The sequence below is a fragment of the Fukomys damarensis genome, unplaced genomic scaffold, assembly GCF_012274545.1.
Source record: "Fukomys damarensis isolate Sample0158 unplaced genomic scaffold, DMR_v1.0_HiC HiC_scaffold_23, whole genome shotgun sequence".
In the NCBI taxonomy this organism is placed as follows: Eukaryota; Metazoa; Chordata; class Mammalia; order Rodentia; family Bathyergidae; genus Fukomys; species Fukomys damarensis.
The window spans coordinates 65,324,864-65,352,582 of NW_022900935.1; the positions used below are offsets into that span (position 1 = coordinate 65,324,864).

Sequence of the window (27,719 nt, forward strand, 5' to 3'; positions counted from 1 at the left end):
CTCTCCTGCTGCTGTGACACAATACCCAATACCCACAACTTAAAGGAAGAGAGGCTTAACTTAGCTCATGGTTTTGGGGGATTCAGTCCAGGGCTGGCAGGCTCCAGGGCAGGAACATCATGGTGGAAGGACACAGCAAAACAAGGGTACTTATTTCATGGCAGTCGGGAAGTAGAGCAAGGTAACAGTGCCAGACAGGAAGGGGCAGAGGGACCAGTTATGGTACTTAATATGACACCTCCATGTCCTTCCCAGACATGGGAAGGTGGGGGTTGACACAATCAAGCTAAGCATTCCCAACATTTGGGAAGAGACTGATTTTCAGAATATAGAAGGGACTCGAGCAACTTAACTATAAAAAAAATCTGATTTAAAAGTGTGTGAATAACAGGAAGAGGTATTTCTACATGGGGCATAAAAACAGGCAACAAGTATTCACAAAACTGCTTAACATCATTAATTGCAGAAAAAGCAATCAAGCCACGAAGTTAGCGCAGCCATTATGAAAAACAGTACATTGTTGGTTCCTCCAAAAACTAGTAATAGTTCTAATCTATAGGATTCTTTTGTTTAAACACAGTTTGTTTTTTTCGATACATGGTAACCATACACATTCATGGGGCACAGTGCGCTCTTTCAATACATGAGTTCAATGTGTAGTGATTAGGTCAGCATAATGGGCACGTCTGTTATCTGAGATATCCATCATTTCTTTGCACTGGGAACATTCAAAATCCTCTGTAATTCTGAAATATTCAATTAATCGTTGTCAACCACAGTTACCCTACTGTGCTACAGAACATCTTTCCAGCGCACCGTCTCTGTCAAGCATCCTCTCCCCAGCCCCTTTACTCACAGCCTACCCCAGCTCCGGGAACCACTGTTTTACTCTCTACTTCTCTAAGATCTACTTATTAGTTTCTGCATATAAGAATATGTGGTATTTGTCTTTCTGTGCCTGATTTATTTCAACACAGTGTCCGCCGTTCTGTCCACCGTGCTATAAACAACAGGATTTCATTCACTTTTACAGCTGAATAATACTCCACTCTGTATCTATCTTTACCACTTTTTCTTGTCCATTCACCTATGGGTGGACATCTGGGTTGGTCCCATGTCTGGATACTGTGCACAGTGCTGCAATGAACATGTGAGTGTGGGTGTCTCTTCCACATGTCGATTTCCTTTCTTTTGAGCATACACCCAGTAGTTGAAATAACTGAATCCTACCACGAGTGTGGAATGACAACCACAGGGTGGGGCTGCTCTTGCCACCAAGTTCCTGTGGGTGCGTGGCTGTGACCCATTTCCAGTCCCAGGAAAGGGCTGGATTACACCCTCTCCTTAAGCAACTAGAAAACCACGTAAGATACACAAGGCCATACTGGTCAGTGATGGACAATATGTATGGACCAGACACTCTGTGACATTCAAACACACACAGCCACCTAACGCTGCATCTCCCACTACGTGTCCCTGTTAAGCAACCAGGAAACGTGAAAAGTCCTATAATTATTAGGTGCATATTTCCGTATGTTAGCAATGAACAATGGAAACCACAATTAAGTATGCAGCAGCATTAGTAATTACTTCCCCAAAATGAAATGCTAATGAAATAGGTCAAAGATTTAAGTAAATGGAAGGGGAATAGACATGATAATGGACTGGGTCACTCAACACAGTGCAGAGGTCAGTTCTGCCAAGCTGACTTATAGGTTTAACACACTTCACCTCAAAACCCCAACTGGATTCCTCATATTTGTAGACAAAATGATTTGGAAATTCACATGGAAAGGCAAAGGAACTAAAATAACTAAATACAACTTTGAAAAATAAGAATGCAGTAGGAGGAATCACACTACCAGTTTTAGCCCTCAGGACAGTATGGGTCGGTGAAGTAATGGACACGGGCCAAAGGAACAAAGAGTAAAAGAGGAGGGCCACACATAGAAGGTCAATTGGGTTTGTGACAAAGGTCCAAAAGCAATTCAATGGAGGAATGCAGTATTCTCAACAAAAAATGGTGCTGAAACATTCATAAGCAAAACTAAAGCAAACAAAAAAACCAACCCTCATGTCTTACCAAAAGAAAAAAAAAAAAAACCCAAGCAAACCACCAGAAATGAATCACAGCTCAATTTAAAACATAAAACCATAAATCTTTCAGAAGAAAACCTAGGAGACAAATCTTTATGATCAAGGTTGGGTGGAGCAGTCTTAGATGTTAACACTCAAAGCAATCAATTAAATGGATGTCATTCATCAAAATTACAGACTTGTTCTGTGAAAGACTGTTCAATGAATGTATCTGCAAACTTCATGTCCAACAGAGGACTTATGTCCAAAAGAAAACTCTGAAAAGTTAACAGTAAAAAATACAAATAACATTATTTGAAAATGGGCAAGAAATGTGAACAGACACTTACGAATGGCAACTAAGCACCTGCAGAGACTCGACATCATTCATCAGCTGGCAGGGATGGCTAGTTAAAGCAGGGGGAGATGGCGCAAAGCCCCCGAGTGGCTCCAGTTAGAAATCCTGATAATGCCATATGCTGGGGAGGGTGAGGAGGAGCTGGGTAGCACGTCCTTGTTGCTGCTAAATAAGCCGGCAGTTTCTTATAAGTCATGGAACTCAGCAACTGTATCCCTCGGCAGTGATCTGAGATGTGAAAAAACATGCTCACACAAAACTTCACCAATGTTCACAGCAGCCTCATCACTAATGCCCTAAAGTGCAAGCAACCGGATGTCTTTCAATGGATGCATGGTTCATCAACAGCAGCTCAGCCATACAAGAGAACACTATTTGCCAATAAAAAGGAATGGGCTAGTGATACGTGCAAGAGTGTGAGTAGACTTCTAGGCAGTGTGGAGTGAAAAATGCCATACTGTATGATCCATTCATACAAACTTCTCAAATGACAACATCATAGCAAAGGGGGAACAGATGGGTCCAGCAGGGGCTAGGGCTGTGCTATTCTGAACATTCACATCTCCTAAAACTCATGTGCTGAATTTTGTGTTTAGCTCATAAGGTGACAGTGTTAAGAGGTAGGGCCTGTAAGAGATGATAAGGCCATGAGGGTAGAGCCCTCTTGAGTGGACTGCTGCTACCTCACACCCACCCTGAAAGGACACACAGAGGCATCACCTGCAAGCCAGAGGCCATGGGACCCACCAGACACCAAATCTGCCAGTGCCTTGGTTAAGGACTTCCCCTTCCAGATTGGTGAGAAACACAGTTATCCGTAAGCCACCTAGAATACAGCATTTTTGTCACAGTAAACCAAAAATGAAAACAGCCAGGGAGTGTGTGTGATCACAGGGCAGTTGCTTTTGGTAATGGGATGTCCTGTACTGAACAGGTGATGGGCTGTACTGATCTCAAAACACAGCAGAACTCCAGAGCACCCAGCTCCTGCAGGGTCTGCAGCTTGGTTGGCAGTGTGACGCCCGTGTGGACTTTCTGGCTTGATCACTGTGCCATGTCACAGGAGCTGTCAGAACCACGGAAGGACACCCAGGAACTCTTGATCAATTTTGCAACTGCTGTGAGGCTAAAATTATTTCAAAATATGGGATTTTAAAATTGGGTAGAACTTGTAAAAACAATTTCACCATCCTGTAGAGTCAAGTTTTTCTATATAGTCACTGGGAGCCTGGCCTCTATTCAGTTAGGAAGCACTTTCTCACAGAGGTCCATTTAAACACTGAAGATGCACACTCCTGGGTTTTGGGCCTGGACTCAAAGTCAGAAGCTCTGTGAGTGTGGGTTTAGAGTCTGTTGTTCTAGCTTTTCCTGTAAAAAGGTGAAGTTTGATTATCTGGACAATTTGCTTGCCTAGATGATCGTGCTGAGGCTGACCCACAGGCTACACACCATTTTCACTCATGCTGGGCTCCACTTCTAGCAGGGCTCAAATGTGGGAGAGAAGTGTGTGGAGCAGCATGACCATGGCATGTGACAGGTTCGAGGCTAGGCGTGTAAGGGACATAGGAAGTGATGCACTGTAGGGACCCCACCCTTACCACACCGGCCATAAAGTGTGCCCAGGGGCTGGAAGGGGGCCAAGGAGGTGTCCAAGTGCTAAGGACTGAATCATGGCCCCTCCCCAAATTCACATATTGAAGCTTTAACCTTCAATGTGACAGCATTTGGAGATGAGGCCTTGAAGGAGGTAATTATGGATGAGGTCATAGGGTGGGGCCTTGCTATGTAGGGTCAGCATCCTTACAAGAGGGAGAGGCAGAGACACGAGGAGTGCATACAGAGAAAAGGGCAGGGGAGGTCACAGGTAGGGGCCACCTGCAAGCTGAGGCCAGAGGCCCAGGAGAAACCAGCCCTGTGGCAGGGCTGATCCCAGCATCCTGATCCCAGTGTCTCATTCCAGACCTGTCTGTGTTAAGCCCTAGCCTGTGGCATTCAGTTATAGCAGCTGGAGCTGAGACACCGAAGTGGCAGAGACCCTCCCGAGGGGCAGCAGGAGCAGGGGCAGAGCATGGGGATGGGAGGGTCCCCAGCTGAGGGATGCACCTCACACCCATACATGCTGCTGCCCTGCTACCAAGCCCAGCCCAAGAAGGCCACTTCAGGTAGCCAACCCCATACTGCCAGGACAAGGGCTAGCCCGTGACCCATGAGCTGGGGATCCCCAGACCTCAGAGGCAGAGTGGGTTCTGACCAGCTGTGCAGAGGGTCTTGGCCAGTGTGTGTCATGGAGGCAGGTTTCCAGGCTACGGGTTTGACAACTTGCTATCTTCTGGCTTGTCTGGGATTACAGTGCTAACCTTACAGTCCTATGACTTTGCACATAGTTACTATCTGGTCAGACGTCTTAAGGACCATACTGAAACTTAAATCCAAATATGCAGTCTCCACATCACAGTTTAGTTGAGATGATAGACATAAACCTCATTACCTTGTCAAGACAGCTGGGGACTTCTGCAGCTGTTACCCTTGAGAATGTTTTAGGAGAGACTCTAAATTTGGGAATTTTCAGACATGAATATTCCCCCAAGGTGCACACACTATTTAAGAAGTGCCTTAAATATATCCATCACAAATACCATTCTTGCTGAAATCATGCCTGCTCCATTTAAATCAAAACCTTGGGTTCCGTGATAGTATTTGTGTTACTCCCATTATACCAGAAACCAAGGTATACAGAAACCAGACTCAGTTCCCCGGCCACGGAGGGACAGGGTTCCTCAGATGGAAGTGAGCATTTCCAGAGACCTACTTGGGAGGACCTTTGGGCTGACAGGCAGCCAAAGGTTCCACCCCGAGTGAGACTCAGCTTCACTTTATTTTTTGGCGGGGGATGAGACGAGGTCCTGCTATGTAGCCCAGGCAAGCCTGGAAGTCTTGGCCATTCTCCTGCCTTAGCTTCCCAAGTGCCGGGGTTCCAGGCATCTGCCACCATGCCCATCTGGTTTCACTTTTCTACCCTCAAGTCAGCTGTGATTCTGTTATGAAAAACATATTTCAAAATCAGTGTGTTCTAAGAACGTGTCCAGGAAGGAGTAGCATGTCTCAGAATCCCTCAACTCCTCACCTGGAGGGCCTGGGAAGGGCATGCTGGGAAGCCATGGACTCCTCCGCATGGACTGACGGCTTCCAGGCTGCTGCTGTACTAGCCTCCTGCAAGGTGACCTTAAAGAAGAGCCTCAGGCTGGCCCTCCCAGGCACCTCTGAGCTTGTGGAGAAGGCCCAGCAGTCATACTGCGCATACCCGACACAGAGGGACAGTCTCCTGTCCCCAGCCAAGGAGGCAAACAGACACTCACAAAGGTGACTTTGTGTCTGTGAACTGGGCTGCAGCCCACGATTTGGGCTCACGGCCCCCGGTACAGACAGGAAATAGCTGTGCTGTTGGCAGCCCCACTGGCAGCTACAGAGCAGCTTCTGTTTCTCTGTAATTGTCAACATCTGGCAGCACCTCCATGTACCCCAAATCCCCAGATCCTGCTGGCCGCATGGCTCCTCACGCATGGTGTGTGAGGAGAAGCCACAGAGGCCCACTCACTGGGTTTCATCTCCTGTCCTGATGGGAAGGGACAAAATCCCATTAGGAGCAGGTGGAAAACCAATCAGCTTCCTCAGGCTGTAGCTGCTCATACCTTAAATGGCCATTAGGGGAATACTCTTGCTTCTCAAAGTGTGAGAAGTAAATCTGCGTGGAAAAAGGACTTTCTGACCCTAATGGGAGGATGGAACATTATGGAACAGAGCAGAACAGATCTGGCAATGGTGAGCGGAGCCCAGACCCGATGCTGATAAGGAAGGGGTAACAAAACATAAGAGCATTCATCTACACCCAGACACTATTGAACAAGCTAATCGAATGGTGGAGGCCAGTCATCATAAGCAACGCTACTTTCAGAAGCTAATTATTATATAAAGATTCTAGTTTTACTGAAGAAAACATTTTTCAAATTCAGTATTTGGAAAAAGTAAATTTCATTCCATGGACAAATTGCAGAAATCCATAGTTCCCTCCTGGGCACTGGGGCCACAAGGTGAATGACGGCTCCTCTAATGTTCACTGGCTTCCTGGGTCCTGGTGGGGCTCAGGAAAGTTCATGTCCAGAAGGACACAGACACTGGCCCAGGCCTAGACATGGGGCAGCCCCGTATGTACCCACACCAAGCCACCATGGGGAATGCTGGTCATTGCAGCAGCCACCAGCCTGGCTATGCTCAGGCCACCCAGAAAGACCTACTCAGGGGGCACCCTTCAGCGCCAGAAGGCTGGGGAAGTAGGCCGACTCAGCTCTGAGAACCCCAGGACTAGGGCCTCTGCCCACGTTCTGCAGGCTTCAGCTTGTGCTTTCCTCTGGGCTCCAGGACAGCTCCTGCCTGTGGTCTGGTCCACTTCCCCAGAGAAACACCCCAGCCACCTGGCCCTCAGGGCCTGCCCTGCCACCTCCCTGCTTGCAGCTTTCACTGGCCCAGGCTCCTCCGCCTCTACACTGCTCTGCCAGCTGTGCCTACTGTGACTGTATCTGACCCACTCACTGGCCTCCAACACGGCTCCTTCCCACTGCAGGCTCTGCATGCTGCTCTCCTCTGTGAATGCCTCAGTGGACAGCAAGGGAGTTCAGACAAGAGTCCTGCACACCTCAGGCCTCCCCAGGAAAGCCGAGGCTGGACTGCAAAGGCTGCCGCAGTGCAGAACTCACTCTGTGCTCACTGGAGGTGGCCTGGGCCTCACTGCTTGCAGGGCTCACACCCAGCCTGGAGCCGGCCACAGGCATGGAGTGTGCATGCACCAAGACATGCAGTGCAGAGAGGAGCCCGCTGTGGACCAAAAGCTGTTCACACAGGAAGGCATTCCTGTTAACTTTCTATCACTGGACAAAACACCTAAGAATAAGCTCAAAGGAGGGCAGATCCACTTTGCCTCATGGTGCCAGAGGTGTCAGTCCTACTGGCCTGCGCAAATGCTCCTGGGACTGTGGTGAGACACAGCATCACGGTGAAAGGGCTTGGTGGGGTAAAGCTGCTCACGTTGGGGTGGCTGGGAGGCCGACAGGAAGGGACTGGGGACAAAAAAAATCACCTGCTAAGGCACAGCCCCAGGGACATGCTTCCTTCAACAGCCCCGATGCCTTAAATTTCTACCACTACCCCACAATACTATCAGCTGAAATCAATGGATGAATCCATGGATGAGAGCAGAACCTTCAAGGTCCAATCATCCTCCCAAGGGCCCCATCTCTGAACACCACTGCACTGAGGCCTGAACCAGCAATCATGGGCATTCGGGGGAGATTTAAGACACACACACCAGACTACTTACTGTTCCTTTGTGTCTGGCTGACTTCACATAGTATAACACCAACAAGGTTCATATACATTATAACATTGCAGCACCTCCTTATTTTCTGAGGCCGAATATTCCTTAGTATGCCACAACAGTTTGGATGTGATTTGGCCCCAGGGAGCCAAGTGTTGGAAGCCTGGGTCCCAGTGTGGTGATGGCAAGAGGTGGTGGGTCCTTCACGGGAGCAGCTAGTTAGTTCTCTTGAGAGGGGTCGCCTGAAAAGCAAGCCTGACCCCGCTCTACTCTGCTGTCTTCCTGTCTTGCATCCCTCTTGGATGCCATCCCATCATGATGCAACGCAACCATGGGCCTCACCAGAGCCAGTATTTAGATGATGAGCCTCCAAAACGAACCTCTTTTCTTTGTAAGCAACCCATTTTCATATGCATATACCACATCTTGCTCGTCCACTCTCGGCTGAAGGACCCCTTTGGTTGCTTCTACCTTTTAGCTATTGTGAATAAGGTGGATATGAAACTGGGTGCATTAAATCTCTCCCAGACCCTTCTTTCAATTCCTCAGGGGAAGTGCTAGAGCATACAGTAACTGTTTAACTTTTTGAGGAACCAACACAGCGTTTCTCATGGAGGCTGCACTATTTTACATCCCTGGAGATAGTGAATGCACATTCTAATTTTTGCACATCTTTGCCAACTCTTGTTATTTACTGACTGGTTATTAGTAGCTATCCTAGATGGTGTGAGGCACCATCTTACTGTGGCTTTGCTTTGCATTTTCCTAATGATTATCGATGCTGAGCAACGTATGAAGTTACCGGCCACTAGTGTACCTTCATTAGAGATTAGGAGTCTTTTATATATTCTGGACATTAATCCCTTATCAGATATACAGCAAAACCTTGGATTGCAAGTCAACTTGTTCCATGAGTGTTCCACAAGATGAGCGAACACTTCTAACAAACTGTGACTTGATAATCAACAAGCAATGTCTTGCAATGTGAGCAGTATGTGACACTGAATGTCACATGATCACAATTGAGCCAATGGTTCCCTCTCACTGAGGAATTGTGGGTGATCATCTCCCAACAGTAAGAGGTTACAGAGATCTCATCTGCAGAGGAGGAGAAAAAGATGAAGGAATCCCTCACTTCAAATGAGATCAGAAAGATGTAGAAAAGCAGCACCCAAAAAAGGCTGTAACAGTGTGAGTGAGTAATCTGTTTAACAATGCAATGTCTCATTTCTGAATCCTCAAAAGGAGGCAAAAGCAAGCATCACTGGATGGGTTTCTTGTCAAAGCTGCATGAAAAGAAAAGGATTCTGGGCTGAGGATGTAGTTCAGTAGTGCTGTGTCTTCCTGGCAAGGGTGAGGACTTGAGTTCAATCCCCGATACCAACAGGGGAAATAACTTAAGAAAAAGATTCCATTGAACCAAAAGATAGCAGGATTCTGTTAGTGACAGAGAAAGTCGTCCTACACAGTACCCCTTCTCTCGCCGCCCTCACACAAACCAGGAAGGTTTTCAAAGGTAAATGCAGGCTAATTTATTTTTCTTGATAATTTGTATTTTCTTTATTATTTTGTATTACATTACCTGTTGTAATCATCTTATACGAATATTTTTGGGCTATGGAATGAATCATCTGAGTTTCCATTATTTCTCCTGGGGAGATTCTCTTTAACATACAAGTGCTTTGTATTACAAGCATGTTTCTGGAATGAACTATGCTACCAAATCAAGGTTTTACTGTATGATTTACAATTGTTTTCTCCCATTTTGTGGACTGGCTTTTCACTCTATTGACTGTGTTCTTGGATGCACAGAAGTTTTAAATGTTGATGTAGTCTAATTTATCTATTTTTTTCTTTTATTGCCTATGCTTTTGGGTCACAGCCAAGAAATCGCTACTACATGCAATGTTATGTTTACTCTGTTTTGTTCTAAGAGTATTACAGCTTTTAGTGTTAAGTTTAGGTCTTTGATTCACTTTAATTTTTTGTATACAGTAAAAATATGGGTACAGCTATGTTCTTCTGCTTGTGGCCAGAAGACTTCTTTTTAGAAATCAGAAGTGACTTTACTTTTATTTCCTTCACTTCAAGCCAACTGTGAAACTTCCCAGTGATGTCTTATGTATTCTGGGATGGTAGCAGAAGGGTGATATTTGGAATCACTGTGCCCAGCTGGACCAAGGAGGTGCAGGGAGGACAGGCCTCCCTGGGGTGGCAGGAGGAGACAGAGGCCCCGCCACCAGGCAGGTGACATCCCATAGCTCAAGAGCAGGGAATGCAGGGTCCTGGTGGCTTCTGGCCTGCACAGCTCAGTCAGGACACTGCCCACGGTAGCCAGCGAGTTGGTGCTCAACTTGGCTGCCCTCGAGGTGCCCTCATGGAGATGATGGCTGTCGTCTTCTGTGGCTCACCTTTCTGTAACTACAATTTGGCCCTCTCTGCTTCTAGCTGATCTGGTTTGCCTTCCGTGCCTCGGTGAACTCCTTCTCAAAGGTCAGCTGTGTCAAGGACACATCATCCAGGATGTGCCAAAAGCTGATGGTGACAGGGAAAACTTTAATAGCAAAAAACCTAGGAAATGTCACAATGTAAGATAATTTCTGCACTTTGCTCTGTTTAGTTCAGAATTAACTGGCACCAGAGGCATCTAGTCTCCCTAAAAAGTTCTGTAAATGAAAAGAACCATTGTTAGCTTTGTTGACCAAACATGCTCCCTTACTCTTGGCTAGGATAGATAACTCTCTTAAAGGTAACCTCCCCTAACAAAGAACTGCTACCAGGTTGAAATACATCTGCCTCACTACCATGTTTTCATTATCAGCAATGTGAACTGTGAAAATGCAATGTAACCAACTGAATGAGATCAAGGCTGTAAAACCCTAAAAAAGAAGGAGTCGTAACCCAGTGGGGATCAATCAGGGCACCGTCCTTAGGTGTCATGGATCCCCATCAATGGAGTAAACTTTTTTTACTTCACTTCCATTCTGCTGCCTCTCTGTGTCACTTGCCAATTCCTTCCGTAACAATGGTAGCTCGGGAAGGCCATTGCTCACTGGTGAGCAGTTCTCCAGCACTGAATCAAGCCACCACTGAGTGATGATACTCCAGGGGCAGATGGTGGCCCAGACTCACCACGGCCCTCCCTGGTGCTGATAAAGACTGAGGAAGCTGTTACCCATGTGCTAGAAGGACATATGTACTTGAGAGCAGCAGTCAAAAATAACTGGTTTCTGTACCCAAGGGATGAAGAAGAGTCTCTGCACTCCCACAGTGTTGAAGACCACAGTTCTGTGGCCGCACCCGTACTCGACAAGGCCGAGTAACCACCCCTCCTGAGATGCTGAAGCCTGGCCACGCTTGCATGTCTCCTCCTGCTGGACTCCCTTACCCGCTTCCCCCTGGCCCCATCGTCAACTCCCTATTGTTTTCCAGGTGCACCCTACTGTTTATTTTTTATAGAAAATTATTTCACATTTGTAAGGAAATGCAAAAGACAAGAGTAAAGTTAGATACCTAATGCTAACTATAAGAATCACAATTTAAAAAAAAAAGAGTAATCAAAAAAGTCTGTAAAGGTCAACAGGAGAAAAGAGTCTAGACAAGCCAACGCAACCAGGAGCACCGATTATGATGGGAGAAAGGCCTGTTTTTTCACCAATGGTTGTATCAACTAGATATCCATTCATAAGCATGAAATTGTGACCTCCCAAATACTTCTGTTGAAGCCCTAATTCCCGATTTGAAGGCATCTGAGTCAGGCCTTTGGGAGTGGACCAGATTCAGATGATGGCATTATGGTGGACCCTCATGGTGGGCTCAGTCCCTGAACCTGCTCTGCATGTGACAACACAGGAAGTGGCCATCTGCAGGCACGAAAGAGGGACTGGGCAGGAAGGAAGCCCCACCAGCCCCTGGTCATGGACTTCCCAGCCTCTAGAACTGACAAACTGCTCTTGTTTAAGTCACCCGGTGCACGGTATTTTGTGATGGCAATGTGAGTCTAGTGAGACAACTTGGACATGCACCAAACTTAACTAAGAAATAAAAACAGATCAAAAAGAAAAACCTAGAACAGAATTTTAAGGGGGAAAGACATTATGAACTTAATTAGCCAAAGGTTTCTTAGATTCAATACCAAAAGCACAACCCATAAAAGGAATACTGGTAAGTTGAATTTCATCAAAAATTAAAACTTCTCTTTGAAAGACATTAATAAAGGAGCAAAATGACAAGCCACAGATGCAGAAAAATATTTTCAAAGTCTATATCTGATAAAGGACTTGTATCCATAACACATAAATACTAAAAATTCAAAAATAAGAATACAAACAAAATAATGGGCAAAGGGCTTTGAATAGACACTTTACCAAGGAAGACATTAAGTAGCAAAATAGCCCATACAAGCCCATTCATTAATCAATAGGGAAGTGAACATTAAAGCCACAGTGAGGTACTACTACACACCCACTACAAACTTCTTTCTTTGTAAGTTTTCATATTACTCAGACTTCTTCCTAAAATAGGCAAGTATCATTCTTACAAATAGTTACTTTTAAGTTGTTTTAAATGTATTTAGCTGTATAACTAATAAAGGGAAATTTGTTTCTTTTCATTAAAAACATCAAAATAAAAATTTTTTCTGTAGATATAAAACCTAATCACCAGGGAGTGATTCTAAGCCCACACTGGGTCACTGGCTTTTTGGTGTCCCATGAAAATCATCCTCAGCAAAGTGCAGTGCTGACTTGGCCCCAGCCACCTAGAGATAGACACATGCAGCTCCTGCTAGCTCAGAACTACCTGGGAATGCAGGAAGCAACACTGCATCTCGCCTGCACAGGTGCAGTCCTTGGGGAGGCCAAGGCTGGCCATAGGATCTGCTGTGGGTGCACTCAGGAGTGCACCTGGGGCACATCACCAAGGCACAGCACATAGCCCCGGGGCAGGAAGGCCTGTGCTTGGCCACAACCTGTATGAGAAGAGCTGTCACAAGGAAACGACAGCTTCTGCCTGCCCACTGGGGAGGTTGACACCCACAGAGGACAACCCAGATGATCACCAATCTGACAATACCCACAGATGCTCAAACCTGAGACAGCAGGTGCTGGTTGCCCCTACCTCTGGCCTCCAGCTGGCATGTCCATGGCCACCATGTGCCCGCCCTGTTGTCAATGCTGTGCATGTCCACTCTGCTCCTTACAACATGTCAGGGACACACTGTGGAGACTAAAAGCCTTCTGGGGTTCCAAGCATGCTTCAAACCCCACGCTAGCATCCTGAGGAAATGGGCATCACCTAAACTGCGAATCTCCATGGGGCTGAGGAAAGGCCCTCAGCACACTGCGTAGTCACTGACATCTGTATAGAGAAGACACAGACTGCATCCAACAGCACATCCTCAGGACAGAACAGGACATGGCCCAGGCACTAATAAGCAGCTTCTCCAATGAAGGCCAACAGCCATGCTGTCATGCACAGCCACCTGCATCAAGAGCAAACACTTGAGGGCCATCACCTGCACAGCCACCCGCATCAGGGACAAATAGCCACAGCCATCACTCACGCAGACGCTCACAATGAGGACAAATAGCCACCACAGTCAGCTGCTTGCACTGAGGCCACACAACCGTCACCTGTGTCAGGAGTTGGTCTGGCGCCAGCTGGTTGATCCAACGTGTGTATCGGGCAGTGGAGTCCGGGGGATCCCTTCTCACTTGGCACCCTATGATCTGTGAAAACAACAGACAAGGCTTAGGTGCCCTCGAGAGGTGTACCACGGCGTGTGTGTGTGTCTGAGGCCATGTGAAGAAGTACATGTGTGCAGACAGAGCCTAACTGAAATCTGTGGGCTCTGGGCTGAGGTGGGGAGGGGAGCCCCTGAGCCCATGCGTGGCTCAGCTCAGGAAGGCAGCATCTACGTCCGTCAGCTCCTGTGCCAGCTGATAGCTGCTCAGCGTGCCCCTTTCCTAAACAACAGCCCCATCTCGGCACACACTCTGGCACGTCACTCCTCATCCTATGTCACCTAGGGTGGTACCACATGGGCTCCCCGGCTTCCTATCCCCTCCCACCCTCAATCCTAGCCCTGCTGCCCTGGCCCCAAACACAATACTCTCGATCTCTCCCTCACTTCTCACCTCGGCCTGCCCTGGCTGCCTGCACCCCATAATCCAGCAAACTGCCCATGGTCCCTGCGAAGTTCAGCATCTTTCAGACCAGGGACGTTAGAGGGATCCCACAGACCTTCAGAGGCCTGGTCAGAGCGGTCCCTGTGTGGACACCACGTCACCTCAGACACGAGCAGAGGATTCGAGCTGGAGGTGGGCCTCACTGCAGAGGAGCAGCCCAAGCTTCTCCATCTCTGGAACTGACTTCAGCTCTGATCAGGCCACTGGTCTGAAGCAAACTGCCTTCACCTTAAAGATGGAGGCCCTCCTCACAGGGCAGGTGGAAGTGGAGGGGATTCAGCACCCAGTCTGGAGCCCTCCTCACCAGATGGGTAATGGTTCCAAGAGGCTAGAAAGGATGGAGAAAAGATGGCTTTGCAGTCACAGAAGCCTCCTCTACCCTCACTGGGAAATGAAGCTCAGCCGGGTCATGAAGAAGGAAACTCAGCCAGCTTCTCACCTGTGCCCGGTGCCAGCAGCTCCTGTTGTGTGCTCCGGTACCCCAGGTCCCCTGGGACCCTGTGACAGTGGCCAATCACCGACACTATGGAAGGGGACACAGTGAAGGCTTACCATCACTCCCAAGGGTCCATCTGTCCAGAGGCCACCAGACAGGCCTGATGCATCACCTCTGCCCCACAGCAGGGCCCATGTTTGTGGGATGCTGGCCCCTGCCTCTCCCTGGCTGACCCTTGAACTCCCCGGTGGAGCATCCTACCCCAAAGCCCCTGCACACTCCATGCTTCTGTTCCCACAGGGAGGGTCCCTTCTGGCTACCCTTGGGGCCCCACAGAGCAAACAAAGACTCCCGATTCCATCCTGCCCCCTATCTCTGCCCTGAATGTTCAGGAAATGAGTAATAGGAATAAATGTTACACTTAGAGCGGCATAATGACACCCAGAATGTAAAACCCTAAAGGTTCTGCTGTGATGATTTAAACACAGCTGTGCAATTTCTAAAAGCTGTCATCAAGAGTCTTTGTTTCCTCATTAAAGTTTTCTTGAAAATGGCCTTAAAGAAAAAATGACCAAGTAGGAGCAGACAGCCAGCATTCATTTCATTCTTCCAGATAAACTACACACATAACTGACAAACCACCATCAGCAACTGCAGATTAGGGCTTTGCAGGTCACCATCTAAACCCAGCGCCACGGTAACACCCTTTCCACACTGGCCTTGTGTGGGTGCAGCCAAACCACTGCGACATTGTGAGGCACAAGGAGCAGAGAGACCAAAGATGCCCTACCCACTCTGGTTGGGAGAAAACGTGGCACTGGGTTCTCCATGCATGGTGGACACAGCATCCCGAGAATTAATGAGGTCAGCAAGAAGAGTCACAGCCTAGACCTTCATGTATAAAGACAGACATCAGGGCTGTCCGAATTAAGACCAAGAGGGCCAAGGATTTAGCTCAATGGTTCCACCACCTGCCTCATAAGCACAAGGACCCAAGTTCGATCCCTAGTACCACAAAACAAAACAAAACTAAGACACACTGACAGTTTGCATTTTTCTAAGTCCAAGAGCTTTCCTAAACATCAGTGTGCATTTGGACAGGTGCCATGGGTAACCGATATGCTCTATGTCAGGGGAAAATGGAAACACCACTTTCTAAACGCCAACATTCCTGACAGGATTCATCATAAGTATGACACACTGTAACATTCAGAAGCTACCTGCATCCATATAAAGGTCTCTGTGAATGACAGACGTGGTGTCTCATATACATACAGTCACTGACCCAGTTAGTCACATAGATAGGCCTGGCCTGACACATCCTTCTTTAATCTCTCAGGCTGGCATGACTGTCAGGCCACACAAACGGCCAGGGACCAAGTGACAGGCAAGCATGGCCATCAGGACAGGCCAGAACATGGAGGTCTGCTTCTGGGGTTTTCTGGCAGTAAGCAGGTATGTCTGATACTGTGCTGTTCCTTCCTGTGAGCTCCACATGCAATGTTACCATACCCATCAGAGCCACAGCAAGGAGCTTCTGGAAATCCCAGATTCTGCCTTTCCGTCATATAAACTGACACAAAACCGTCCAACAGGACTTGTTTCCATTTCTTCCCCTTTCCAAAAAAGGGCCCAAACCCCCCGCCTCCAAAAAGAAAAAAAAAGTTTGTACATCTCATCTCTCTTCTTGCAAGACTGAGAAACCTCTGGAGCTGGGGCAGAAATGCCTGAGTCATCAGCGATGCCATGTGGGCCAGCCCCAGGGCCAGGGGACATCACCACCTTGCATGGATGGTGTCCCGTGGCCCCACGGTGGCATCTGCTATTGCAACACTGTGGGGTATTTTCTGACATCTTTCCCAACCAGAAACGGGGAAGGAATGAGATACTCTATGCCCATAAACTTTACAAAAGCAACTTCTGGAGTCTGTGGTTGCTGACTGCTATGAACACATGTATTCACACATATTTGTGGTTCTAAATTCGGTGGGCACACGAGCCTTTCCAGAATCTTCTGAAATCTGCAGCACTCTTCTACCCTCCCTGAAAGGGTGAAGCCCCCCACCCCGCCATCCTGGAGCCTCTCCCCCAACCTCTCCAACCATGACAGGGGCAGCTACGTGGACACCCACCCCCATGCTCCTCAAAACTGGCCTCCATTCTCCGTACTTCCTGTCTGCTTTCAAAATCCCTGCACATACCACTGCCTACAGAACATCCAGGCTGCTGTGCCCGAGCCGGCTCACACTTCTGCCCTGCAACCCTGTTCTTGGGTGGTTGAGGCCTTCCACAGCAAAGCTGAGTGACTACCTGTGTGCTGAAGGAAGTGGCCAAAAGGTCATAGGCAGCGGCAAGGACTGGAAAGAGCAGGGCAAGGCAGGAGGCCTGAGGGGCCGAGCACTGAGCTGGACACATCCCCCTTGGGTAGCACCACCCTGAGAGCCACAGAGCAGCTGCAGGGCTGCGCACATGGCTACCCCAGCTGGAGTGTCCCCAGGTGCAGCCATCCTCTCTTTGCACAGCATGTTCTAAGGATGTTTGTTTCAGTAACATTTCAAAAGTATATGCAATTCCAACTCAAGGGATACGGGTCTTCAGCATCCAGCCAGGCCTGATGGTGCACGCATATAATCCCAGCACTCTGGGGAGACTGAGGTAGGAGGACTCCAAGTTCAAGGCCAGCCTAAGCCACTTAGTAATTGAGCAACACTCTTTCCCAGAAATAAAAAATAAAGGGCTGAGGATATAGCTCAGTGAGAGGGCCCTTAATTCAATGCTCTACAGCACACATACCAAAAGCAAAAAGACATCCCACATAGCCCAGAGAACCCCCTGACAACTTAGGGTCAGCAGCTGCAGAGAAAGGACACACTGCAGTGTCCATTCACATCTCCCTTCAGGGGATTCCCGTGAGGGGGTTCTACGATAAAGCTATTCCTCCTCCACACTGGTGTGTGAGAACAGAGGCCGAGATGGCCTCCCAGGGGTCAGGGCTGTCAGGCAACCCTGAAGCCTGAAGATGAGCGGGAAGGCATAGCTCTGAGTGAGGAGCACCTCAGCTCTCAGCTCTCTTCATGTTGAGAACCTGGCTTCTATTTAACCAGCCCCTTCACATCCACTTTAAAGTGACAGGTGCTGTCCAAAATGAGAAGGAAGCTCTTCCTCGAGGAAGAACTCTCTGCTTAGAGAGCTGCCGTCAAAATCCCTCTCTGTACATTCTTTTTACCCCAAGGAAACCCCACTTCAAGAGCCGCAATGCCACTTCAGCCAATTGGTGTGGTGCTTACACTGGTTGGGTGCTGCTGGGCGGCCTGGTGCTGCAGCCTCACTCTCTGCGGCATCATCACATCGTCCTGCAGAAAAAGCACATTTTAAACTCACATAAAGCAACTCCTACTGGCAGGGAAGAGGTGGGCAGCCCTGTAACAGAGCAGTGTGGGAGGCCAGATAGAAGACTGAGGCCTAACTGGCCTCCTCAGAGCACGAGGAGAAAAGGGGCACGCAAGCGTGCAGACACGCTGCAGGGAAAAGGAGAAACACCTGAGAGCCTGTTGTTTACCCCGACAAGTACCGCGGGGGGAGGGACACAGATGAATCCTGTGGAGCTCTGGCTGCTTGTGCCTGTGTCTGAGCGCATAAAGCCACGGTGCCAGGCACTTGGGGTTCTACGCTGAAGGAAGGCAAGAGCCTCAGGACTTGCAGAATTTAACCTGATTCTGTGTCTATTTTTCATTGTCATCACCTCTTGGTCAGGTTGAGGTCATAGGCTGGTTCCTACAGAGCATATCCTCTGGTCACCAGTTAAAGAACCTGTCCCACAATGGCCAGAAAACAATATTCTAACAATTCCTCTGTGACTGAGGAGGTGGGGTGACAAGGACACCCCTGCACACTGACAAGGAGACACCATTGCTCTGAAAGATGGCATGGCATCATCCAGAAAACCTGGGCTACACACAGTTTCACCCCTGTGTACACAAAGCCCTACCTAAAACAGACATGTCCAGGGATGTTCACAGAGCACTGCTGCAGCAGAGTACCCTGAGATTTTAAATCCAGACCCCAAACAAGTCACGCAATTTACTATGAGTCACACACACTACCACTTTCAATATCCACTCAGTGCTGAACTGAATTATGGCTGCTCAATGTCAACTCCACAGACTATGAAGAGGCAAGGCATAAGAACACATAGAGCATTCATTACTCATCTATTTACATTAAAAACCAAGCAAGATGAACTATATTATTTACTATTATTATTTTATTAGGTTTTTTATAGCATTAGAGACTGATCAGGGCCTTTATGCATTTGTTGTGGATGAGAAAAAGCCTCATTAAGCTGCCCAAGCTGGACTCAAACCAGCCATGCGCCTGCTTCAGCCTCCTGAGGAGATGGGATTACAGATACTAGTCCTGCCAGCTTCCCTACCATTCTGCGCACCTGGCTTTGATGGAATGGTGAAAAGGCCTTTTGCAGGCTTTGTTCTAGTATCAGTTGGGCACCTACATCTTGAAGAGGCGGGGCAAGGTTCTCCAGGAGGCGCTGACTGCTCTGAATCAGTGACCAGTGTAGGGTGGTGGCTGGCCCGTAACCAGGACTCCCAAGTCCAGGAATCAAAGGGTAGCAATGGGAACAACCCACTAGCAAAGGTTCTGCTTCCTTTTCCCGTGACTCTGCTCTGCTGGCCTAGAGGTCTTAGTTCAGAGAGGCAGTGCTTTCACCTGGAGATGCAACGGCCCTAATGGGCTGGAAGTTGCTGCTCCGGGCCCCTTAGGCCTCTGAGTGCATCAGCTAAGAGGGATTTAGGGTACCGGCAGGGAAACGAATCCAGACCACCAACAGAAAACAGAACTACTACTCCACAGTGGAGGTGAACAAGAGACAGTCTAGAGTTCAGGACATATTAGTGTTACCAAGCCCTGAGATTCAGAACAACAGGAAGTTAGAACGACCCAATCCTGGCAGGACTATAAATGGCCCAGAACTTTAGGAGTGAAGGTTTGGGTCACCTCACCAGGTGATGACCCCTGACTTGCTGAAATGCTTGCTGGAGGATAAAGGACATAGAATGGGCAGTAGAAGGAGGTGTTTATAAATACCAGCTCTGAGTACTCGACCACTAGAGAAACAAGGATCTTAATGTCACAAGCACTTCCTCCCCATTTCATTATGAATGCCTTGTGGTTATATGCATAGACAGCAAACAAAAGTCTTTTGGCTTCTTATCCTTTATCATGTCATATGAGACTGACTTTATGTCAGCTTTAAGTGTTAACTTCAGATCACAGTATTTATGTTATAGGACACTGAAGAGGAGCATCACTGAAGGACTTATTTCCACTTCAGCTGTAAGCAAGATAGCTACATCATGTGGAGTGGAGCTACACCTGTGGTACTGTCTTTATTTGGAGATTAAGTATGCTTTAAGGAGTTACAATGAGTGCCAAGTTGGTAGGAGGTGGACCTGTGATGGTTAATTTTGTCTGTTTGATGGTGCCCAGGTATCTGGATGGGGTGTTTCCAGAAGAGGTTAGCATTTGAACCAGTGGAGTGAGTAAAGGTCACCCTCCCAGTAAGGTGGGGCTTCATCCAATCCTTGAAGGGCTGAATAGAACCAAAGGGTAAAGTAAGACAGTCTTGCTCTCTCTGCCCAAGTTAAGACAGCCATCTACTGCTGCCCTCAGACAGTGGTACTCCTGGGACTTTGGACTTGGACTGGTACTGACACTATTAGTTCCCATGGTTCTCAAGCCTTTAGGTTTGTACTGGAACTTGCACTGTTAGCTTTCCTGAACTTCCATCTAACGGATAGCAGAACACAAGACCACCCAGCCTCCATATCATGAGGGTCAATCACTTACAATACATCACTCCATACATATCTGCATATCTCTTATTGGTTGTGCTTCTTTGGGGAGTCCTGACTGATACACAGAAGATTAACCAAACCTCCAATCTTACTGTTCAAGGATCTATGCAAAAAAAAGCTTAATCACTTGATATTCCCCAGGTCTCCAAAGGCTACAGAGCACTCAAATATGATTCCATCACTTCTACTATAATCACCTCCCCTAAGAAAGTCTAAACAAAGTTGGCAACTGCAAGACCAGAGGACAGAAAGGGGATTAACCCAATCACTGGCCACAGTGCCAAGAGCCTAAAGATGACGTGGTGAGCCAAACAATGAAGTCACAAAATGAGCACTGGAGCAGGTAGCAAACTCTTTAAGGAAGTATAAAGAATCTGTTGACTATAAATAAACTCTTGTTCTCATGAGGCCACTTTTAAAGGAAAAAAACTTGCTAAAGACTGGAGAACGAAAAGGTCTTTACTGCACATGAAAGTGAAGGGAGGATTTGACAAGCCCAGATGTGGGTCTGCCAGAAGGCCATGATCCCACTGTTTTCGAGGGTGGCTCTCCCTGCCCCAGCGCCCTTTCTTCTGTGCTGGGCAAGGTCCCCAGAGCTGAAAGCTGGCGCCCAATGCCAGGAGCAGGTACACAAGACAGCTGGCACTGGAAACCCCAAGTAGGACTGCCAAGCAGGAACTACAAAAGCAAAATGCATTTCTCTCATGTGTTTAGGCCACGGAGTAGCTCGAGATGGTCTCTCCTCATGACTTGAAGGGGATTCAGAACCTCATTACTGGCTTGCCCTAATGTGTGTAAAATTCCAAGATATGGCTGAAACGTCACAAGGAAGACTAGGAGAGAAAGCTCCTGGCAGCCAGGGAAGGAATATGATGCGTTATAAAATGAGCATTAACTTGAATGTAAGAATCCCTTTTTGACATTAAAAAAAAAAATCTGCAGGAAAAGCCAGGGCCAGTTGCACAAGTGAGAATTCAGAGACACCAGGAGCTTCTAATGAAGTAGCTGTGGGCAACAACCTGGAGAAGAGAGCTCAGGGGTCAAGCGCCACTCTTGACAGAGCTCCTACAGTGGGAAAAAAGCAAGTGAAAATAAACAGCAAAAGGGCAACCACAGATCTAACCATGCAAAAACTAACACTAATGTGAATAAATTCAGTACTTCCATCTATGGTCAACACTGTGCCTGGACTAAAGACAGCCAAAGAAACACCCACCTACATGTTACTTGAAGACCTGAAGGTTCCAACATGTGAACAGGGTGGATGGGACACCACCCACACAGCCCATGCAGGAAAGCTGAGGTAGCTACACTGTCAGAAAAACAAAGACATTTCACATGGAAAGAAGGGTCAGTCCATCAGAAAGACATTACAGTTGTAAATGTGCCTAACAACAGAGCAAAAGAACCATCAAAAAAAAAAAAAAAACAAACGTGAAAGAAAAATGGACAGAACTAGAGAAATAGATAATTCAACAATAAAAGTTGGAGACTTCACTACTTCACTATCAAAAATGGATAAAATGATAGCTGGGCATGGTGGCGCATGCCTGTGATCCCAGCACTCAGGAGGCTGAGGGGGAGAATCACAAGTTTGAGACCAGCCTGGACTACAGGATGAATTCGAGACCAGCCTGAACTACATAGTGAAATTCTGCCTCAAAACAAAACAAAACTAAACAAAAGGATAAAATGAGACTGAAAACCGGCAAAGACATAGGAGAGTGTACACTGCTAACAATGGACAGACAAGATCATTCCATGACATCTCCAGGACAGCTGCCCAGCACAGTGGAGCACGAGGCTTCTGATGCATGTGTGTGCATGTGCACACACACACATGCAACTTCAGAGAAAGAGATGCTGGGCCACAACAAGCACTGGTAAAGAGACGAGGACCATGGCCATACGGGTATATTCTCTGGCCACAACAAAAGCAAGTTACAAGTCCAAACGGTACTTAGGCAACCTACCATCAATATGTGGAAACAACACAGAAGTAACTACCAGGTTGAAGGAACTATAAAGGAATAAGAAAATATTGTGAACTGAATGAAAATGGCAACATGCACACCAAATAGGTTATGGCTACAGCAGTGCTTAAAAGAAAACTTTATAGCTATAAATCCCTACATTAAACCTACGAGCATAACACTGGGTTTCACAAACACATCCTTTACTTTTCTACTGCACGTTTTACTTTGGTATAATAGTAGCCAGCTATGCATTTCAGTGCCTTCCCCTGAGGGATATAGGAAGGAATTTTTGTGTTTACCCACTTGGACAATGGATGGCAAGGTACATGTGGATGTGCAAAAGTGTCAAAACAGGATTCACATCCACGATTCTCCATCTAACAGGTTTTGCATATGTTTACCTGAGCATCACAGTGGGTATAATATACCCACATGAGTCTAGGATTTTTTTAAGGTTTCTTATTTTTCAAAGAAGTAGCCAATTCAGTACAATGGCAATGAAAGAAAATCAGCTTTGCAAGGTTTAGAGGTCAAAAGAGAATCAACAGATTACTCATGCATGGATGAAGATGATCCATTATGGTAAAATACATGTTTTCATAACAGAAGAGTAATGTGGATTATTAAGATGATGACGATGATGACGAGGACGACTTTGACATTGGCCATGTGAGCCAAAGTTCCTGAAAGTGAAATGGGGCAAGAATCAATTAATACAGACATGGAAGGTAGGCCTTCTTGATTCAGACAATGAAGAAAACAGCAATGAGTGCATATTTGATTAGTCAAAATGCTGCAAAATGGTCACACAACAAAATGGAAAGACCCAGTGTTAGAACTAGGACTGAAAATATAGTGAGGCTCTTGGTAGGGGTGAAATTAATTGGACAGAATACCAGCACTGCCATTAAATATTGGAAACTGTAACAGATGAAATGCACCAAAAGTCATATTAAAAATATTTTATTATGACACTATTATGACAATAAAATATTATAAATTATAGTCTATATTATTATATACCTAAACTGAAAGCATTCATAGTTCTACTGTACTTAGCAGGGGTTTCTGATGGTAATCACAGGGATGTAAACACAGAAAAAGTGATAGGTCAGAATATGGCATATAAATTTATGCCCTTCTAGATGTGAAGACTTACACTTTTGATTTGGAAATTTATCCTGGAACTCCGCCATTAGCTCCTTATTCTATAGTAATAAGCCAAATGATGTTGTGAACAGACTTGTTGCTCCCATCTCCCAAGCTAATCAGAATGCGACATTTGACAGTTAGCTTACCAGTTTCCAATCGATGTTATTTACATTTGTGAACAGACACAAGTTGACCAGTACAGGAAGTGTATTCAGGAACAAAGCAGAAATTCCAAATGAAATGTTATAATTTCAAAACAGAGAATTTTATTGTACAATCTTTGGATTTCAGAAAGATTTACACTGGCCTTGTATATGGCAAAGAGAAGCAAACCCCTACAGCTAATGTCAACATTACACGATGAGAAACCTTAAAAACAGAAGCCTGAATTAGAAATTTTCTACAAAACCAAAGGTGGAGTTGATGATGTTGATGAGTTATGCAGCAATTTCGATGTCACTCAAAACAAAAAGCACTGGCCAATGGTTGTGTTTTACTGGATCCTAAATGTGTGGCAAAACAGTTTGATAGTTTACAAAGAAAATAACAAGTGCAAAATATTACAGACAAATATTTTGAGAGGACTGGGACTGGAACTCATGAGCAATCATTTATAGCAGAGGAAAATCAAAGTGCCCAGGGAACTACACACATGAAAAATGTGGAGTATACTGGTGAGCTCACAGGGAAATAGGCAGGTGTAGCATCCCAAAGATCTACTATGATAACAGGAAAACCAAAATGTCAACTGTGCCCCATAAGGACAGAAAAATAAGACATACATGCTATTAGTAAAAGCAATACTTGTGTATGAACATGCAATTTTCATATGTGAAGACTGCTATTAGCATAACAGTGGAAGCAAAGATTATTTTTGTTATAGAGTTCTACTGGTGTTTATTGTAGTTCACATGGGTTTTTATTTCTGATGTTATCCTTTAAATTTTATAAGCAAGTACATAGCTAAGTCTGACTTTTTTTTCTTTTTGTTTGGTAGATGTTGAAAATTTTGATGCTTTTTTAATGAACAATATTAAAATGCAATACTTTGTGAATTTTTTCCTGTTAAGCATTCATTGTTTAATATAATAAAACTCATAATATTAAAATTAACAATTCATCAGTAGACATAGTCTAAGAATAAATGTGAGTTTGGCACACTTGTGTTTCTAAGACTTTATCACCAAAAAAATGTGTTATGTTTGTAAGAAAAAAAATCTTAAGAAGCAACAAAACAAAAACCAGCAAACAAAACCCAAAGAAGAAGGAAGAAAATAATAAATATTAGGATAGAAATCAATAAAACAGAAAACAGAAAAATGAGTCAAGGAAACCAATGGTTGGTTCACTGGAGAATCAAGACTTTAACCATACTGGAGACAGCAAACTCTCTTGTGAAGGCCAAACAGCAGACACACCAGTATCTGTGGGCCTCATATGGTCTCTGCCATATATTCACCTCTGAGTTTTATCTTATTTTTACACTCTAAAAACAGAAAGTCTATTCTTAGCATGGCCTGCAGTCCCCTGAGCTGGACAGACCCAAAAAGAGAGAAGCCACAAAGAACAAAAGCTAGGAGGAGGACAAGGCAGTGGTCCTGACCGTTCAGATGTGGTGACCAGAGCAGCAGCATGTGAGGACAGGCAGAGGATACAGACAAGCTCTTAGGAAGACACAAGTTACTGAAATACGAAGAAGAAAATGTGGTCTGAGCAGGTCTATAAAAAGTAGAAAAACATTAGTAATTAAACATCTTCCACAACAAAAAGAGCCAGAGCCCAGTGTCAGTGGTGAATTCTATCAAATATGTGAGGAAATAACTCCTCCCCTTCACAGTCTCCCAGAATATCAGTCAGCTTTGAGTCACTGTAAAAACACTGAGAAATAAAACTTGAGAAGAAGAAAGGTTTATCTCAGGTCACAGTTTGGAGGTGTTATGATCAATCTGTTGTTGCTCTGGTCTGCCAGTAAAGCAGTACATCATGGCCTAAGAGCTCAGCTCATGGCTAGGTGAGGGAGGGCACAGAAGAGGAAGGGTGAGGCCCTCTACATTCTGTTCTGGGGCCTGTCCTCGTGACCAAAAGGCTAAAACACTTGGCCCTTCTAATGCCACCTTCCAACAGCCACACTAAGGAGAACAAACCTCTGAAAAATGGACTGTGGGGAACCTTCCAGATCCAAACTACAGACCCCAAAATGAAGACGTAGGAAGACTATCCAACTCACTCTATGAAGTGTCTGGGGCCAAAGCCAGACAAAGATACCATAGGAAAAGAAAGCAGCAGAACAAGATCCTACGTAAATACAGATGAAAGAATCCTCAACACACTAACCAGCAAACCAAATATAGCAACATACAGAGGTGATTTTATGCTATGGCCAAGTGGAATTTATCACAGGAGCCATGGTTGCTTTAAAATCTAAAAACCAATTAATATCATACAGCATATTAATAAAAAAAAGAAAAACCACTACACAACTCAATGCGAAAAGCATTTCAAAAAAATCAAATGGTCATTCATGATTAAAATTCTCAACAAAGTAGGAATATAAGGAAGGTCCTCACCTTTATAAAGGTATCTATAAAAGCTCTACCTCAGGTCTTTTTGTTTTCATTTTTACTTTTCAGAGACAGAGTCTGGCTATGTTGCCCAACCTGGCTTCACACTCCCGGGCTGAAGGGATCCTCCTGCCTCAGCCACCCAAATAGCTGAGACCACAGGCATATGATACCACACTTACAGTTAACATCTTACCGGTGAGCAACTAAACACTTCCCCACGACTAGGGACTTTAGGAAAGATAGCTGCCCTCATCTCTGTTGTACATCACTGTACAGAGGTTCTAGTCAGTGCCACTAGGCAAGAAAAGGGGGAAAAAAAAAGAAACTAGAGTTGAAGAAAAAATAAAAACCACCTCAACTTTCAGACAATATGACTTTATATGTTGAAAATCCCAAGAAATCCACAAAAACAATAACCAATAAACCTAACAAATTCATCAAGGTCACAGAAGATGAGGATACAAAAGTCAACTGTAAGGGGGCCTGATCCACCTCGGGAAGGAGAACCACGCCTGCTCCCGACCCAGTCGCCATCACTAAAGCGCCGGGAAGGTAGCTGCGCACGCCCCTGAACCCCCATAAGCCCCCCCGCCGCACTCTCAGACCTCCTGACTGTGCCAGTCTTTGGACTCATTCTGCAAAGACAGAGGTGGTCATCAAGGGTATTTTTCTGAGTTCCCAACTTCGAACATCTTTAAAGAAAGGGTGTGGGAAACCTGTAGTAGAACGTTGCGGAGTTCCATCATTCAGAAGGATGGGGAACTCATTCTAGGCCTTGCAGCCCAAGGTCAGTCAGCATCATGGGGTTCAGCCATCAGCTACTGAGACCAGGGTCTTGCATCCTCACTCTGTCTGAGCCATTAAATGGTAAATACACTATACTGAAATTTTGTTCACTGCAGACATGTTCTGGACTGCTTCTTGATTTCAATTTAATTCAAATGATTTTAGGGTGATAGACTAGTGACTAACACAGGTGGTCAGTGTCCAAGTTGTGCTTGATCTTAATGTGTTGCTGATTGTATCAGTTGGGGTAAAGCATTGCCGTTGATTTGATGAGCTGTTTTCTTTGATGTTATGAAGATGAGAATGTATGTGGGTCGTTAGAGACACAGAAGCTAGGGTGCAACTATATCAGGAAGATTTGGGTGATAACCCAGAGATTAAACCAAGGACAGTCCGACAACAAAAATTAAAATGAGAAAACACTTAAGCAAGACACAAGGACAGACTTCCAGTTCACCAATGGCAAACAGTAGGGCAAATGAGGATGTAAAGGCCGATAGTGAACCACCAGGACACCCTGAACTCAAAGCACAGGAAGTAACAAAACAGATCCATCAGGCTCTAGAAAAATTCCAAACAGAAATAATTTCCCAGATAACCATAGAGATAGTGAGCAAAATGGAAGTCGTGATTCGAGACTCTAGAGCAGAAACTGACAAAAAAATAGATGAGCTCAGGACCATGATAGAAGCCAAGAAGGCCCAGCATAAGAAAGAAATGGAGAAAATAAAAGCCCTACATAGGAAAGAAATGGAATCCATAAAACAAATTCAAACAGATATCCAGGAGATTAAACACTCTATTGAAAGTGTATGCAACAGAATAAAAGAATGCGAAGATAGGCTCTCAGATATAGAAGATAAGATTGCAGTCAGTGACCATGAAAAGAGAGGTCTCTTAAAAACAGTAAGAGATCATGAGAAATCGATCCAACAACTCCTA

General features: G+C 45.9%; 1 protein-coding gene across 7 annotated transcripts in view; it reads right to left on the reverse strand.

Moving 5' to 3' along the window:
- B3gntl1 (UDP-GlcNAc:betaGal beta-1,3-N-acetylglucosaminyltransferase like 1) overlaps positions 1-27,719 on the reverse strand; it is a 131,315-nt gene that overhangs the window by 69,542 nt on the left and 34,054 nt on the right. For 4 of the 7 annotated variants that reach the window (XR_004518528.1, XM_033767249.1, XM_019206700.1 and 1 more), the window contains 2 exons: positions 17,714-17,779; positions 13,436-13,531 (listed from right to left, as the gene is read on the reverse strand). Coding sequence is in view for 5 of the 7 variants with exons in the window: in XM_033767249.1 (XP_033623140.1) it covers positions 13,436-13,531; positions 17,714-17,779 (162 nt within the window). In the remaining 2 variants the exon portion in view is untranslated. Of the gene's footprint in view, positions 1-13,435; positions 13,532-17,713; positions 17,780-22,272; positions 22,381-27,719 lie in introns of those variants that run through there. The other 3 variants (XM_033767250.1, XM_019206703.1, XM_019206699.2) reach the window with 2 other exon arrangements.